Genomic DNA, 17,543 nt, shown 5'->3' on the forward strand with positions numbered 1-17,543 from the left:
AACAGGTCATGCTCTAAAGCTTCCTTAACATGTGTGATAAGTCTCGCTAGTGCCAAGGCGGCAAGAAGCTCTAGTCTTGGAATAGTTAATTCCTTCACAGGGGCAACTCTGGACTTGGAGGCAACCAACTTGACATAGCCTCCAACGGTCGTTATCATCTGCAGATAGATGACTGCAGCATAGGCTTTACTGGATGCATCGCCAATCCCATGAAGACTACAACTGACAACCTTGTCTTGAATTCCTTGGAAATAGCACTTTCTAACCCATTTAGCAGCTTGCGCCACATCTTCAACAAATTGTCATTCAGGGGGTCATCCCAACCAATTTTCGTTTTGCAAAGTTCCTGGAAGAACAGCTTCAACTCTAAGATGATTGGTGAAAGGAATGCAAAGGGATCATAGAACTTCGCAGCAACACTAACAACATTTCTCTTGGTGGGTTGAATACATCCTTCAAGGGGTTCCAGCATACTCCAAGCTCCTTTTGTTCCGACCTGCCGATATCTTCTACTCCATTAAGCATGCTCTTAGGATAAGTCTTGTCCTCTTCTGAAACAACATGCCCTTCCAGAAGAGCTTGGGATGACTGTTAATGCCCAAGTTCAACACTAGACGTATCGGCATTAGACTTTCTGCTTTTATTACACTGGATTCTGTTTGTTAGTTCAGGGGAATTTGACACAAACTTCCTTAGGTTGAATCCTCCCTCAGCAAACCTCAGCTTGGACTTCAGATATACTTCATAAGCCGCGTCGACTTCGGAGGCTCCAGAACTTAGGTCATCGACAAAAATCGAGCAAGGAAATTTCTCCACAAATTCAGGATGGGCTTCCTTGTAATTTTCAATGTGATGCTTGGTTGTGGCATGTAGCAGGAAAGGACTGGATGAGACCCTAAATACAACGCGAGTGAACCTCAGAATCACAATTTCTGGCGAGAACTTGTCTATGTCATCCACCCATAGGAATCTTAACACGTCTCGGTCTTCCTCTGTAATTCCCACCATCAGAAACATCTTTTCCAAATCACCAGTCAAGGCCACTTGATTAACGCGGAATCTCAAAAGTACATCAAATATGTTCTCTGCAAGGGGTGGACCAGTGTACACGCAATCATTCAAGGCTACACCATCAGATTTCGCGGAAGCATCGTACACAACTCTGAGCCTGGTTGTTGACTTGTCGGTCTTTGTGACTGCATGATGCGGTATATAGTGAACCCTACCAACTCCTCCTTCGCTAGGTTTCTCCACAACTTCAACTATGCCTCTTTGTAGCTGTTCCTTTATTACAGAATCATATTCCTTCAGGACTTCAGGCTCTTGGCGAAGACGTTAAGAAGGTTCTCTAGGCGCTTCCTGCTTAGCTCATAGTTGTCTGGAAGACTGGGATGTGGTGTTTTCCAGGGCAGATGGACTTCATATCTGTTATTCTTAAAGGATATCTGCTCGTGGAATTTTTCATACAATGTCCTTGGTCTAATGCCAAGTGATTCTAGTTCCCAGAATGTCTTTAAATTTTCATCGAGGGTCTCTTTAGTAACATCAACAGGGTTTACTGCACTCTTTAGAACATGTGTTGTGACGAAATTACTTTGGTACCTGTCAACTTGTATTCCCTCTGGAATTGGACCTGACGACACCCATCCAAGTTTGGTTTCAATAGCAGTGGGACCATGCTCCTCCCTATCACCCTGCCAGACATATGACTCCAATACTGGTCTGATCAAACCATAATATCAACCTCAACATTATCTTCACCAGCACCATAATTCGCAAGTTCGAGTCTCCTATATAGCATGTGTGAGGGTAGCTTCTGCAATAGATTGGCTCTGCAGAGGATCGCAAATGATGGGAACCACAAAGGCAGATAGTTCTACACCTTCCCCATGACCAGTGGCAACACAGAGTCGAACAACATCCACACACTGCCTGTTCTCCTTCGTTGAGCCAAATGTCTTGATGGATATCCTTTGACTGCTTTCAGCTGGTAAATTCAGATGCCCTCTTAGCCTTGCACTCACATAGGTTTATTGAATTCCACTATCCAGGATGTCGGGCTTTCGCTTTGACTGCTGAGTTTCCTGGCTTGTAGGTTAGTGCATTGGCTGTTTGAAGAAGGACTAGACTAGAGGCATTGACGTATAAGGCTGTGAGGTTCTGTCTTGAATTCCTCGAACGGTTCTGGATCTGTTCCTGTGTGGGTGCGGCTCTTGAGGAATTTACGCCAGAGTTGGGGCCACCTTCATTACTGCCTGAGGGACAATAGTTCCCCGATTGCTTCTGAGGATGTTCTTGCTTGGGTGTTGTTCTTGAAATATTGGTACCATTGTTGCCTTTGGATGGACAAATGCTGATATGGTGTTTACCCTTACACTTGAAACATTCATGCTTTGAAGGACAGTTTTTGCTGAGATGGTCCTTTCTGAGGCAAACAAAACATCTTCCTTGCTTGATGGGAATATCCTTGCGGGCAGTAGGATTGGTTACCATTTTGCAGGAGTTAGAGGCATGGCGCTGCTGACAATACGTACAAGTGGGTCCTGAGTGTTTCGTAAACAAGGCAGATGTAGTTGAACGCATCTGGAAGTTTGGAAATGCCTGACCTTCAGCTGATAACTGTGACTCATCATGAAGGACTGCACGCTCTCTGGCTTCCAACTCGTTCTCTAATACACCCATAATAGTATCGAGTTGCCATTCTTGATCCTTTATTTCTCTACTAATAATCAATTGCAGCTCCTCAGGCAGCTTGTTCATAATAATCGATGATAGTAAACTTCCATAGGAGCCTGAAGGGCGTCCTAGAGACTTAAGACTTCTTACATGAGACTCTTAAGTGTCATACAGTTCCCTGAGCTTTCTTGGGTCTTCATTAATTACTGGGCTGACATTAAAACGAATATCCATGTGGCGATTTATAATCTGTTGTTTGTTTCCAAACCTCTTCTTAAGGATTGCAATTGCTTCTTCGTAATTGGATGCAAGGAGAGACAGACCGGAAATGGCATCAAGAGCTGGTTTCATGAGAAGTGAGTTCAAATCATTGAACTTGTCAATAGGAGCCAATTTAGGATTCTTGTGGATAGAGGATTCAAAGGCATCCCAAAAGGTAGGCCATTTAGTAACTTCCCCATCAAACTTTTTCACGTGCAGTTTTGGTATTTAACTCGAGGGCCTGTTTCTTGTATGGATGAACTGGCAGCAGGATTACTATTAGGAAGTTGGACAGAATGATTTGATAGTTACAAATTTCCAAGACCAACTTCTGTAAATACATTAAGTCTTATTGGTGATTCAACAGAGTCACTTGAGGGTTTAACATCACTAGAATCAGCAGATACAGAAGGGCTTACCGGTGTCTTGTGTTTTTAGCGCGTCCACGTTCTTCGTTGGGGGCTCGAAGCTTCCAGAAAATCTTCGATCATTGTAATTGTGAGTTGAATCAATTCATTTACAAGATCTGCTTCGCGGATTTCGTCTTCAATTTCCTCCTCTTCTACATTTGACAGGATTTCTTCGTCTAAAACCTTCAGGGTTCCCAATTTGGCGCGCAGAGATTCCCTTTGCTGGCGAAGCTTCGACACATGCAGTGTTGGCGCTTGTTTGTACTTGTCCAAGTTAACATTGACGATCGGGGCACCCAATTGCTCGTTAACTTCATGGGCGATGCCCTTTTCCTTCAAAGTTTCGAATCCCTTTGGGTGGCATCACTTGATAGGTAGTCGAGTCGAAGAATGAAGAAATATCCAGAGCACGTGCGTGTGAACAAGAATTGACCGGTTCAAGAATTATAAACACAAGGAGTATCACCACAGGAATAATCCGGCTCGAAGTGACCATGCATGTATGAGAAGGTAACGCTATAGGGCGTTTCGCTGGATTCAGAGGCTCAAATCTTGAAGTTTCACATCGATTTAATATCAAAACATGCACTACTCACTGTACATACAACAACTCCGACGAGAACGAACTACTAAACTCACATGATTCGCAAGACGTGCTACTCACGTGATCCGATGTCACGGGTAACACCATACTGTCCGTAAAACTTTTCTTGTTCTCACTAAGGTAAGAACAAATTTCTCCCATTTTGTCAAGACTCCATCATTATTAGTCTTCTTGGGGGTTTGAGTGATTCGCTGTTTTGATGACTTTTTGGTGTTCTTACTACCCCTCCATGGACGTAAGTCAGTAGCCTTTGGTTCTAACATTCAAACAACAAATCAAGCCTAGACCTAGTTACACCCGTGTAACGGTAACAGTTTTTGGGACAAATTGCTTGGTCAATGAAATATCTTCTCTTCTCTTTCACCGGCCTTTACACTCTGTCTGCGTGGCTTCTTCAATTTTAGAAAACGTATCAGTATCTGCGGGGGATAGTGAGGCTGGATATTCGAAGTCAATATTCTTTCCCAATGTTGATCCGTCTTCCACAAGGGGCACCTTCTTAGCAGGAACTTTATCTGCAATACCAGTTTGCTTTCTTTTTCTTGATTTTCTCTCTTTGTTCTCTGTGGATCTGATCTTTGGAGCAGGTATTCGAGGTTTACTCTCACACTCGTACCCTTTCAATTCATATACAAAGTTGGTGTAGGGCATTCAGACGTTCTGTAACCTCGTACAAAATGATTTGAACAGACATTCGTACTCATTGTAACCTTGAATTGGTCACGAATAATAGCTCTAGCCCACGATAAAACATCTTTGTTGTTCCTGGGCGAGTAAAATCTTAATATTCCAACGTGAGAAAGAACCTTTTGCTTTTCTGGATACCTTGTCGCAACCCCACACAGCACAATGATCGCCACTAGGCACATTTTCAATATTATTTGCATATATGAGCTTAAAAATAAGCCAAAACCCAGACTGCACACACGTAAATACAACTGAAATGGCTTTATTAAGTAATTTCCTCCAGATTTATACCTAATTTTGTAATATTCCGAGATCATGACGCGATGTCAATTTCACAATGAACCTTGCGCAAGCATGAAAGTTTTTCATTACATTCTATCTCATATTTCACGGTTATTCAAATAAAAACTTACACTTGCCACGTATCAACATTGCCCACATCGATTTCTCATAAAATTGTGTCGAAAAACTTGTTGATCTCTCTCCAAAATCGTTTTTTGGACGTCGAACTAAGTTTCCCCCATACATTTATAGTGACTTGCAATCTTGCAATCTTGCAATCTTTGCCCCATGGCGATCCCAGAACCCTTTGCGTATAACACAGGGAACCGATTAATGACAACCAAGAGCCATGGCTCTTGTGGCAACTCATTCATTATCATCATAACAGTCACAGCAACCTTTTGATTAACATGAGAATTTTTAACAATTAGCTATGTTCTTACATTATTTACATTGATGAAATGGTATATGAAATGAATCATAACTGCGAAGATCATAGCTTCACTTGATTTCATATCCGCGGTTCATATATGGTTCATTTCATATACCATTTCATCATTGATTCATTCCTCACGGGACCATTAGAACCCACAAATGACCAGCTCCTAACGTCAGTGGCTTCATAGCTCAGTTGGTTGGAGCGTCGCACCGGAATCGCGAGGTCACGGGTTCAAACCCCGTTGAAGTCCTGAATTTTTCAGGCTTCTCTACGCAATTGCAAAAATTGCGCTCATAACTGCGAAGATCATAGCTTCACTTGATTTCATATCCGCAGTTCATATATGATTCATTTCATATACCATTTCATCATTGATTCATTCCTCACGGGACCATTAGAACCCACAAATGACCAGCTCCCAACGTCAGTGGCTTCATAGCTCAGTTGGTTAGAGCGTCGCACCGGAATCGCGAGGTCACGGGTTCAAACCCCGTTGAGGTCCTGATTTTTTCAGGCTTCTCTACGCAATTGCAAAAATTGCGCTCATAACTGCGAAGATCATAGCTTCACTTGATTATTTACTTTCTCCTAAAGAGAGACTCACGTTGGCAACGCTTTCCTTTGTAACCAGTATGGCAACGAGTGCTATCCGTATACTTCCTTCCCTTTTCATGAGAAATATCGACGCATGTCACCTTAAAGCATACAAAATGTTTTTTTAAAAGGTCCTTGGTTAGTATTTCTGCGTTTTTGGGGACAAAATTCAAAGGTGCATTCGGCAATTCAATTGTTCAACATTCAAACATTCAATTGGGTAATCTTCGGCAAATCAATTCAATTAGGCCAAAGGCCGTTCCCTTTAATGATTGTTTAGGATTCTTTCTGTATTGGTAAAACATTGAACTGTGACTTGTGACGCCAACTGAATATTTGCGTTGCCGAATTGAATGTTTGAATTGTCGAATTTAACATTTAAATTGTCGAATTGAAAGTTTGAATTGTCAAATTTAAAGTTTGAATGACGTGTTTGAATTTTGATATTAAAAAAAAACGCACCCAACCTCGTTCCCAGGGTCCTCTCTCTTCCTTCCTCGAGAGAAGACCCTGGGAAAGAGGTTGAAACGCACCTTATTTACATCCACGAGCCCCGGCCTGTGTGGCTTAGCTGTTATCAACCCCACTTCTCAACTCTGCGACCCGGGTTCAACCCTAGCCTCAGCCGTGACGTTATACTTGGAGTTTCAGTCAATCTCAATCTGATCCAGAGGGTTTTTCTCAGGGTTCTCCGGTTTTCCTCCCTCATCATAATCAGCTCTCAATTACATTCGCCTATTGCAGGATACCTTGGGTCCTTCCCTTTCATTGAATTAAATGAACAAAGTTACTGTTATTATATCAACTGACCTTAATCGAGCCATAGTAGTTGGACCCTTTCATCGCTTTAAAATCACTTTGTTTCATTTGCCGTGTTATGTTGTTCAATTCACAGACGCGTTTGTCCGCTTTACCAGTCGCGTGGTGGACATTAAATGACTGGCAGGTCTTGGTAGCGATACTCTTCACCTGGCATTCAAACTCGTCACCAACAAGTATAGAACTTGTGTTATGACCAACCAACACGTGATCTAAAGCAATGAGAGATAAGAGAAACATACTGGATTGACAAGAAATAGGGTCCTTCAATCCCGCGATCCCGACCAAAATTTTCCCTTCATCCCGAAATCCCTAAATTTTTTATCGGCCAATCCCGATACCGGTCATGACGTCACAGCATGATGTCCAAACCTCGTCGTCAATTACAACTAGAGTTGATTTGGAATACACTTTGTTAGTCTTTTCCACCAACCTTCATGATCCAATAGGCCTTTTTACAACAAACGATCAGATGGTACAAAATCCGTCATGCTGGAGGGCAAGCTCATTATTATTCCCCCACTGGGACATTAAGACAAAGAGATCTGAACCATTCAAGCTTGGCTTGCCTTTGTTTTAATGTCCCAGTGGGGGAATAATAATGAGCTTGCCCTCCAGCATGGCGGATTTTGTACCATGTGATCGTTTGTCGCAAAAGGCCTATTGACCTTAATTTTAGCATTAGCAATCAAAGTTCTGAAACCGAAATGCTGCGGTTCATTGAACAAGCAAACAAACACCACCAGAACACAATTATTTCGCGGCTGAAATTTCAGATGCAGAAACGACATTTCTGGATACAAACATTCACAAAGGTTCAAGAACAACCCAGTGCTTGATGTGGACACGCACTTCAAACCTACATAAACACTTCAAAACACGCACTTCTCCTCGTGCCACCCATCATAAGTCAAAAAAAGACTTCACTGATAAAAGGCGCGGCTCAGAGACTTCTCAGAGCAAACTCTTAAAAAATATTTGAAGAGCTCATTCAAAACATTAAATTATGCCAACGTGAAAGAAGTTATCCCGAGAATCTTGTTCATGCAAAAGACACTCTCAGAGATGCAACTCAAAAACGGAACATTGGCAGGAAAGCAAGGTTACACAATTCGCCTTTGTCACACGGCGGCCATATTGTCCCGGGAGACCAAAAAAGCTTTGTTTTACCACGCCAAGCCTCGCAGTGAAAACCATAGGGGTGAGGCACTGCGTGGTAAAACAAAGCTTTTTTGGTCTCCCAGGACAATATGGCCGCCGTGTGACAAAGGCGAATACCACCCAGCACTGACGAACTTAATACAAATCCACATGAAAGATTGGCATTAATAGAGCGACATGCAACCATTGCTCAAAGAAATATACAAAAACCCGCCCGTCATGTTACTAAAGAGGGTCGGTCAATCAAAGATATATCGTGAAAGCGAATTGAAATTACAAAACTGAAAGGCTAAGAAACGAGTTCGGAAGTCGTGTAGGATTGTCACTCCCGTACACTTAAATTTCTGATCGTTTCCGTCGTTGCCGAGGGCGAAAGTTGAAATTATTTTTGGCCGTCAGAAATCCCGGATCTCGGGGCTTCAAAGTGACGATTTCCCGGATCCCGTTTCGTAATAACGCTAAATCCCGCGTCCCGTCCATAAATGCAATCCCGAATTCCGATCCCATATTTCTTTAGAATCCCGAATCCCGGGCTCTATAAAGGCCAAATCTCCGATCCCGAAAACCTTATTGGGGACCCTCAAGAAACGCATTTTTTTTTTTTTTTTTTTTTTAAAGAAACTCCGCGCAGCAATGGAAACTAGCTGATAATGTATAATGCACTTATTTACGCATGTTAAGGCACCTGGCTTCTTCAGTGTATCAATATTAATAAAACAACTAAATTGTTAATGTTAAAAACGTCTCTAAGTATTTTAGTTAATTGTCCTCACAGTTACGCTACAGCTTCCATTTCATCTACCTTTATTTATACTACTAACGAAAACAAAATTAAATTAAATGAGCAATACTTCTTTCTTCTGTCCAAACCTGCGCGAAGCCAGTGATGTTCAATCCTTTTAGTTTGAATTTGAATTAATTAATTTTGGCAACATTTCACAATCGACACTGGTGTTAACGGATATTTACCTATTTCATTGCTTCATTTTACACTCGAGTGTTCCCTCAGCATCGGTAAAAGAATCAAGTCGCAACAGGGACAAAATAATAAGCTAGCAAAAATTAAGAACACTGACAGAACATTAGCTCTCTGCGAATGAGCTAAAAAAATTCAACTTTCGATCGTGTGCAAAGGAAATACACGAAAGTTAATAACTTTTTCATCACTCCTACACGGTATTTGCTCGATTAAACGCCGACCTCCAAGTCGATTAAACGCAGCACGTAATGAGAAGAATGCAGCGTTTATTCGAGTTTTTTTTAGAAAAAACGAGTACACGTTAAATTCTCTGAACGTCGATCACAAGCCAGACAATTACGCTTCTATCTCAGCGAAAAAGGCGAGACATTTCAACTTTAAACATGTCTCTGTTTTAAATAATATTTACAAATGATCTACCGTAATTGATGTCAGTGACTTAAGAAATATGAATTTTAAATAAACGCCGCATTGGACAAGATAAAAATTTAATAAACGCCGCCGCGTTTAATCGAACCTGGTAAATACGGTATTTCATATATCATTTCCCTTAATGCCATTCATTTACTTCATAACCCACATTTTGAGTGCACTCGAAGTAGTCAAAATAGTTTTCCTACTATGACGTTTTCTTCGGCATTCTAAGTCTGAAGAGTCCTCTAAAATACCTTTTGTTTTCGCAATAATGTTTAATTACCATTTAGGGGTGTAAAAAGATCACGCGCAGCCTCGTTCCTAGGCCTTTAAGGCAGGGATACACCTGAAAGCAGTTTTCACGCCAACCTCGTCCCCAGGGTCTTCTCCTCTGCGATTTTCAAAGTGGCGGCTCGTCTGGAAAAGACCCTGGCCAACGCTGAACTAACACCTTTGTTGATTAGCCCATTCATACGAACACGCTGATTGGTTTAAATACATTCTAAAGAAATATGGCGGAAGTAGCGAGTGTTTACACGAAAAAGAAAGGGCTTTAGGAGGTTGATTGCAGTTCAGTTCAAGCGATGTTGAATCAAACTGCCATTAACCATTCGAAAGGTGAATCTCTTCCGTTTTATTTTCATTTAAAAGATGTAATCTATACCATAGAAGTAGAAATAAGCCCGGGAAAATATACATAACGAGCGTGTAAACTTAGATCTGCCGACAGCTAGCGAGCTGCAGCACATCACATGTGGTCTTATGTGCTGTTTGTGTTGTTCTGTATTCATGTGCAATTAGTTTTTCCGCGTACGGAAACAAAGAAGTTCGAATTTCAAATCTAAAAAATAGCTTTTGCTCGTTACAGAGCACTGTTCTAATATACGGAAAATCGCTTCTATTTTCTTGGACACGTATTCCTTAAATATAGGCCTTCTGTCTGTATTAGGTTTAGGCCTACTTCAAATCTTTTCAAATGCACTATTTGTTCTATTAATAATATTGTTTTGGTGGCCGAGGCTGAATTGAATATTTTTATTTTCTGCCGAGCCTAGGTTGAAAATATTCTTGTGAATATTTTTAGATTTTACCATATGGTATTTATGTTGTCAAATGGTTGTATTTGCTGTCTGGATGGTGTTAAAGTAATTTTAGAGCCAGCCTATAGGTATTAAATACATATTATTTGATACAATGCATATGACTTCTTGCAGATATATTATTAGTATAACACTTACTGCCAGTGCCTACATTGCATTTAGAGAAGGCCCCCAGAGAAATGGAGAAAGGGACAATTTAGCCCTTTACTTTTACAAGGCTGCATGCAGGCTTAACCCAGGGATAGTATTCTAATAACCATCCAAAGGCTCAAAATTGTGACCGATATGGTCACCAATGAACTCACAATGTACAATGCGACTAACATTTGTTTCTTGGCGACCAAAAATTCTAGTTTAGTTGCCATAATCACGACTTCCTTTCGCTACGTTGAGGACACCTTATGTTCTTCTAGTAAGCCATATTGAAAGATCTTTGCTTCTTAACACTTAACATAAGAAAAGAAGTCAATCCACCCTTTTGCTTTGCTGTGTCCCCCTATAATGCATTACAAACCCTTGGTCATTGACTTTGTCTTGTATGCCTTTGTATTGTTCTTGACCCAGGTCCTTCATGCCAGACCTCTGGCGACTAATTTTTTAGGTCCAAATATTATCTTTTGGGCCCTTTCTTAAGAAATTTGCCCCTGAAACAAGTCTTCAGGGGCCACTTTGGCCCTTAAGTATAATTTTCTGGCTGTAACACTGAACTATGATGTTTTTTTCTCAGTACCTGGCCAGGGAAAATGGTTCCTGTTTTATTGTGTCTAAACACTTACTTTCCTTACTGTGTTAGTTTTTCTATAAGTGGGGGCCTTATTTCAATTCTTGTTTAAGTAGTGCACAAGAGAACAATTGTTTACTGTAGATAAATTGCCATCTTGATGAACCATCTTAGCACTGAAAGTGGTCAATAGAACATTTATGAAAGCTGCTGTATATATTTTAGTAACAGAGTATTAGTTACTCAGAGAAGATAAATAAAAATTACACATTCCAAAGTAGTATTCTTTGATCTAGACAGTGATAACTATATAATGTATCATATATAAAGTATCACATTGAAAACGTTTGTATTAATCAAGCATTCCCAACCTTGTCTACAATCAATGTTGGCATAATAAAGGCATGTTGAAAGAATTTGCACTGTTTATGTCTACTTGTGTTGGTGAACTTTATACTACCTATTTGAAACCTTTTATATTCTTCAAAGCGGTTTACAGATAACTGGATGGGGTCTGGGGTAGTAGTTAGAAAGGTTTTCCTACCATTACTGTTTCCAAACTAGATTGTTTCTTTGGTTACAGCAGTGATTATTATCAACCAGCAACATGCAACAACAAGTTGCAAATTGCAAATTCCTCACCCACACAATGTACAAATGTGCAGTAGTCACCCACCTCTTCGAAACCTCTAATTCTATTTGCTCCCGGACTCATCCACCTGTATTGTTTTCAGGAATAGGCCATTGTTTCTGTTGTTTATTTTATTGTTTTCTTGGCCAATCCTGTTAAACCTTACGAGAGGTGCATGGCACCTCCAAATGTGTGTTAGAGGAAAATTAATTAACATTTCCAAGTATGGGCAAACCGCAGTCATGAGAGTTTCAGCAATATTGAAATTTCACCACTGATTGCTTTAGACATGGAAAAGTTCTTCTCCTGGCTAGAGAAACACAAGAAACAAATTTCAATGGTGTATACTGAGGAACTTGCATTGTATACAGTCTATACCTAGTCCTCTGCCTACCCCTTTGAAATTTGTTTCTTGAGTGTACATAACATGGGTGAAATGACAGTGTTAATATTGTTTTTTTTTTTAGTAGAGCTCTGCACTGTTGCAATATGACAAAGGTTAAAATAACTGCTCAGAGATTAAGGTAAAGGGTAGAGTCTGCATACAAGCCAAGTGGGCCAACAGGCCACTCTGAGCTTATCCCGGTTTCCTAAGCATAAACCAACTACCGGTAAGAGTATCTCTACTCCGCCCTGGATGGGATGCAAGTCCATCGCAGGGTTATCCCAACATTAAATTTGCCATTACCCATTTATACACCTGGGTGGACAGAGTCACTGTGAGACTAAATTGTCTTGCCCAAGAACATAACACAATGTCTCTGGTCAGGGCTAAAACCCTTGATCGGGAGTCAAGCACATTAACCATGAGGCCACCATGCCTCCACATCAGACATTAAAGAATGTAGTATAATTAACCAAATGCAACATAGGAGCAATTATTTGAATGATTATGCATTATTACATGATCAGTTTTAAAAAACCTTCTGCCATCTTTTCAACCAATCAGAAGCAATTTAACCAGTACTAATCTTAACAGGTCACTAAACCCTTTCTCGCACTTTGCATCACTTACATATATACAAGTTTATTTGATTGCTTCATTTGATAGTCTGTGCTCATTGCGATTGACCAGAGTTCTTACTCTGGTTTTAGTTTTACAATGCGTCATTGAACACCCCACCCCCCCCCCCCCCCCTTCCAACCAATACACTTGAGAATTAAGAAGAGAATTAAGAAGTAGAATAACTAAGTAATTTCATATGCATATAACCAGTATTTTCTTCCATTTTACACTTAGTCTGGTGAACATTAAAATTCAACAACACAAATCTTTGGATAAACTCATTCCCAGTATGTTTCTGTAGATGTCATTTGATAAAGAGAACAATGCAACAGGTCATTTTGGCAAACATAGTTTACTAGAATTAAGTGGTGCTCAAGGTTAGACAATGGTAAATCAAAGCCTAACAATTCATGCAAAAACTTGGTGCAAGGAAATCAGTTTTGTAGTTTGTGGGCTGCAAATAGGATATACTTACATAACTTTTTTCCCAGGTTAATACAATAAATAATAAATTAACAATTGAAATAATTATTTGTTTTCTTATAGTAATCCAGTAGTTTGAAAAAAACGTAAGTATTTACCCCCCACCACCAAAAAGGTTGCTTAAAATTTATGGGCATGAAGAACATCAACTAGCCCAACTGAAAAATTAACAACAATATAGCCTTGGGTTATCAGGCAATAATTTCATTTGATTAAGGAACGAAGTGAAAATGTGGTTCAGCAAGGAATAGACCATATTCGTATTCTCGGTATTGGACTGGAACTAGCTTGCAATGGAGGCTAATGCAGGGGAATCTTTTCACATGCAAATACTTTTTAATATATTCCCCCGCATAAGCCTCCATTGCAAGCTAGTTCCAGTCCAATACTGAGAATACGAATATGGTCTATTGAAAATGGGTTTCCAGATTGTTGCTAATTATTTATACATTTTCCTATATACATTCAGATTACAGTATCAGCCAGAAATAGGTTATAGAATATCACCTATACAACGTAAGTTTTTGCAAAAATTAGATTCTCTTTGCCCCTAAGTTTTTAATTGAATCCAAAGCCTAATAATCATATACATTTTCATACCTGTAGATCCAAAAAGGGTCAGTTACAAGGGTGTGTAGTCCTGTTCTTAGATCATTAGAGTATATTTTTAAGTCATTTAAAACGGTATACTGCATGTGTATAATTAACTTAAGACTCAATTTAATAAATTCTGTTAATTAGACTGAATAAAAAGCGATGCCTGTGAATTAAGGAAATCATTCAATCAATCGATAATTTAATTTCAGTCAGACTAATTAAAATAAGCTTATATAGAGTTAATTACTTCATGTTCACATATCAAGTTGGAGTATGTGATTCGATCATGTTGCTTGAATAAGCGTAGTAATATGAGGCCACAAAGAGTTTTTCACTCTGTACTTAAGAGCAGCTGAGTTTTTCTCTTTGATGTTCAATCTGATTTCAATGGCAGTTAAATAAAGTGAGTACGAAAGTCGAATAAACTTACAAATGCTCACAACGTTGTATTGAGATACTTTTTTGGATTTTTGTACACGTACTTTTATAGCGCAAAAGTCCTGCTCCAGAATTAAAACGTCCGTAAAAATATTTCATCTTACTGCGAAGCCACCACTGCCTCGTGTACAAAGCGTTCTTTCACCGGTGTTTTGCTTCCTACGCGATGCTTCGCCGCCATTTTGTTTTGGTCTTTCTCAAAATGTCACGTGATAAAAATCTCCAAGATTTTTGGAGATTTTGTACCAAGTGAGTTCAGCGTTGGCCAGGGTCTTCTCCAGACGAGACGCCATTTTGAAAATCGCAGAGGAGAAGACCCTGGGGACGAGGTTGGTTTTCACGCCGCTTAAAATCGGTTTAATGGCAATATCTCGTTCGCGTTTCCAGCACTACAAAAACCCTATGCTTAAAACACAAATCAATGTTTTGAGGTGTTTTTATCAATTTGTATTTTTAATAATGGTTTTATTTACTAGTAATAGGTACACGGAAATGAGAAAACTGAAAAGTTGGATAGTAGAGGTTGTAGTATTTACATATAAATGACGGAAAAATGGAACTGGAGCCCGACACTGAGTGTAAGGTGATGACTGTAACGGTCTTACATTTCTTTGCAAAATCGAGCAATTTGAAATCACTTTACTTGAAGATTATAGCCCGGACAAACAAGTAGGTTCAAGTTTTCAGTAATGTTCAGGTTTACATAACAACAGTTTTCCGGTTGATCTAGTTTCGAACGCTCCTCGCGTAATTCGGTAAAAAACACTTAGAATAAAGAGCATACAGCGCGAAAACAAGTACGGTGACGCCATCTTTTTATTGCATTTTTTTTAATGTCCTGTGTATGAAGATTAATTGTGCCAAGTTTGAAAAAATCTGGACAGTAAGTCATTTTCAAGGGAATTACCTTAACCTAGCATTACTTGCTGAATACTTGGCTAAATTCTCCTCTCAATGAAAAAATATATACATCAATGAAAACTGAATGAAAACGAAGGCGGATAGGTAATAGCCCACATTTTGAGTTGACTCGAATTATTAAAAGTAGGAAGGTTTTCCTAGTGACATTTCCTTCAGCGGCATTCTATAAATATGAAGAGTCCTCTAAAATACCATTTGTTTTCTTAATTTTTAATTACCATGGAAGGGTGTGAAAAGGTTCTGCGTTGAATGGCGTGTAAAAATAAGAGCTTGGCACAATGGTATCCCAACAGTTGCTTTTGCCTAGGATTATTTTATGAATACTCAGCTAAATTCTCCTCTAGATTAAAAAAAATAATAAATTGAAAAAACGTAGGTAACACGTCTCAGTGAAAACACAGTGTGAAATGTTAAGTTTTGTAACTTACTTTGCCGGGTCTCGAAAAATCTTCCGCAGAAGTCTTCCCTCATAGACTCAAGCACAATTCCGATCAGACAGTAGAATCAAGGAAATATCAGGCGAGTTAGCCACAGTGAGTGAGCCATGGCTTCATGAGAGCTGTTGCAGCTTTCCTTTAGTTAGCGAGTATAGGTTTGTTTCCTCAAACGTGAGCGGGAACATGACACCAAATCCACTACACATACATTGATGATTTATTTATGACAATTCAGACAATGTCTCTAAATTATTTTCAATATCTTTTCACGTTTTTCCAGGCTGAGCTTAATTTGTCGCTTGTTGGAATCGAATGGAATGGGCCTGGCTACAATTTGATTAGAAAGAAGTGAGGTTTACATTTGAACACGTATTAGTTTCGCTTTTTATATGTGATCTAACATGGCAGCTGCGGCATCCCCCCCCTCTCCCCTCATGATCACTCTTGTGGATTGACAGTTCTTGACCATTTCAGTCTTCCTGGGATTCGGACACGACGAGGGACGGTTTTTGTGTGGAGTCTTGCTGCTTATAAGCTAAGGGGAAAAATTCGGGATAGACATTTATTTGATTCTGGTTAGCTGACGTAAAGTCTTTAAAAGATTGCTCAGCATTTTCACTCATTTGAATGTCGTAATGCGCCTTTATTGAATAAAGTTGTGTCAATAGTCAGTTGAATTTCCATTAGTGTTAATCCCTCGAAATGGTGTTTTCGCCCGAATGACGAAGATTTTTCGGAAAGTTAAATGAAGATGTCTGTTTTCCAGAAAACCTTGTCCGGCCTCACACAGGAAATATTCATCGATGTTTAATTACGTAAAATAGACGTTATTTTTAGAGGGCAGATGGAAACTCGCGACAATTATGATTTGGGAACCTTTTGTAAACAAAAAAAATACTGTCATTTTGCTTACTAGTATTAATTTAATTTGCGTCCACCGAAAAGCTAACCTTAAGAGGATATTTGACTTTCCATTTTTCCATGTCTTCCTTTGTAGCATTCACACTAAAAGAACCATAAGAAGTTATACCGAAAACTGAATATGATAACCCAACTGGCTGAATTCGAAAAATCGAGCAAAAAATGAGCCGGTATTATCTTTACCCTGTATTTCGTCAGTAAATTTAACAAGACTGCAAATTTATGGGACAGGTTTTCGAAACCATAACGACGGTTTTTGTGGCAATCATCTCAATTACTCAACAGAATAGTTTCGTTTCTGATTGATGAAGGGCGACTGCATAAATAGGTTATAGAGTAAAATACGGAAGTTGCTATGAAAAAAAAGCCACGAAGGAATGAAGAAATTCTGTTCAGTAAAATAATCGTATGAGCTTGCTATTGAAGGTCACTCGTGATGTTTTGAAAGTTCTAAAATTGCACTCGCTAACGGCTCGTGCAATTTTGAGAACTTCCAAACTTCACTCTAGCCCACTAAGTGTCGCGAAATGCACACAGGCAAGTTCATGCCACTTCCTATACCTGTATAAGTGCTAATGCGGCAACCATTAAAAACGTCTCCAAGAACTTAAGGATCCTAACTCAGCACAAACCGCGTTGCAACAAACTCCGACGAGGAGAAGAAACTCAGTTCTGTCTGGTAAAAAAAGAAAAAAAAATCTCCAGCATGCTTTTCAACTTTCAAAAGCCTGTCGTTGCGCCCTTTCTACAACACTAAACCTCGCTTATTTGCAAGCAGAGAGAAACTCGGACCGCTTCTCGAGCCAGTTGTTATTCAAGCAGGAGAAACTCGGACCGCTTCTCGAGCCAGTTGTTATTCAATTAGCTTTTTACTAAAACAGGTAATTGTATTTAATTTAGAAACGTTTGGCTTCCAGAATTTGAAATTAAGTGGGATTGACTTCCAACTCTTTGAGTGAAAA

The 17,543-nt window shown here is 39.6% G+C and overlaps 2 protein-coding genes across 2 annotated transcripts in view; one reads left to right on the forward strand and one right to left on the reverse strand.

The window, feature by feature from the left end:
- LOC138048589 (uncharacterized) overlaps positions 1–15,832 on the reverse strand; it is a 31,946-nt gene extending 16,114 nt beyond the window's left edge. The window contains exons 1-3 of the mRNA XM_068894761.1: positions 15,652–15,832; positions 6,764–6,984; positions 5,964–6,054 (exon numbers count right to left, since the gene is read on the reverse strand). Of these exons, the coding sequence (XP_068750862.1) occupies positions 5,964–6,054; positions 6,764–6,984; positions 15,652–15,694 (355 nt within the window). The 5' untranslated portion in view covers positions 15,695–15,832. The remainder of the gene's footprint in view (positions 1–5,963; positions 6,055–6,763; positions 6,985–15,651) is intronic.
- Positions 1–17,543, forward strand: part of LOC138044349 (fibrinogen alpha chain-like) — a 217,976-nt gene that overhangs the window by 62,818 nt on the left and 137,615 nt on the right. The window lies entirely within an intron of this gene.

The sequence above is a fragment of the Montipora capricornis genome, chromosome 1 (genome assembly GCF_036669925.1).
Source record: "Montipora capricornis isolate CH-2021 chromosome 1, ASM3666992v2, whole genome shotgun sequence".
Lineage (NCBI taxonomy): Eukaryota > Metazoa > Cnidaria > Anthozoa > Scleractinia > Acroporidae > Montipora > Montipora capricornis.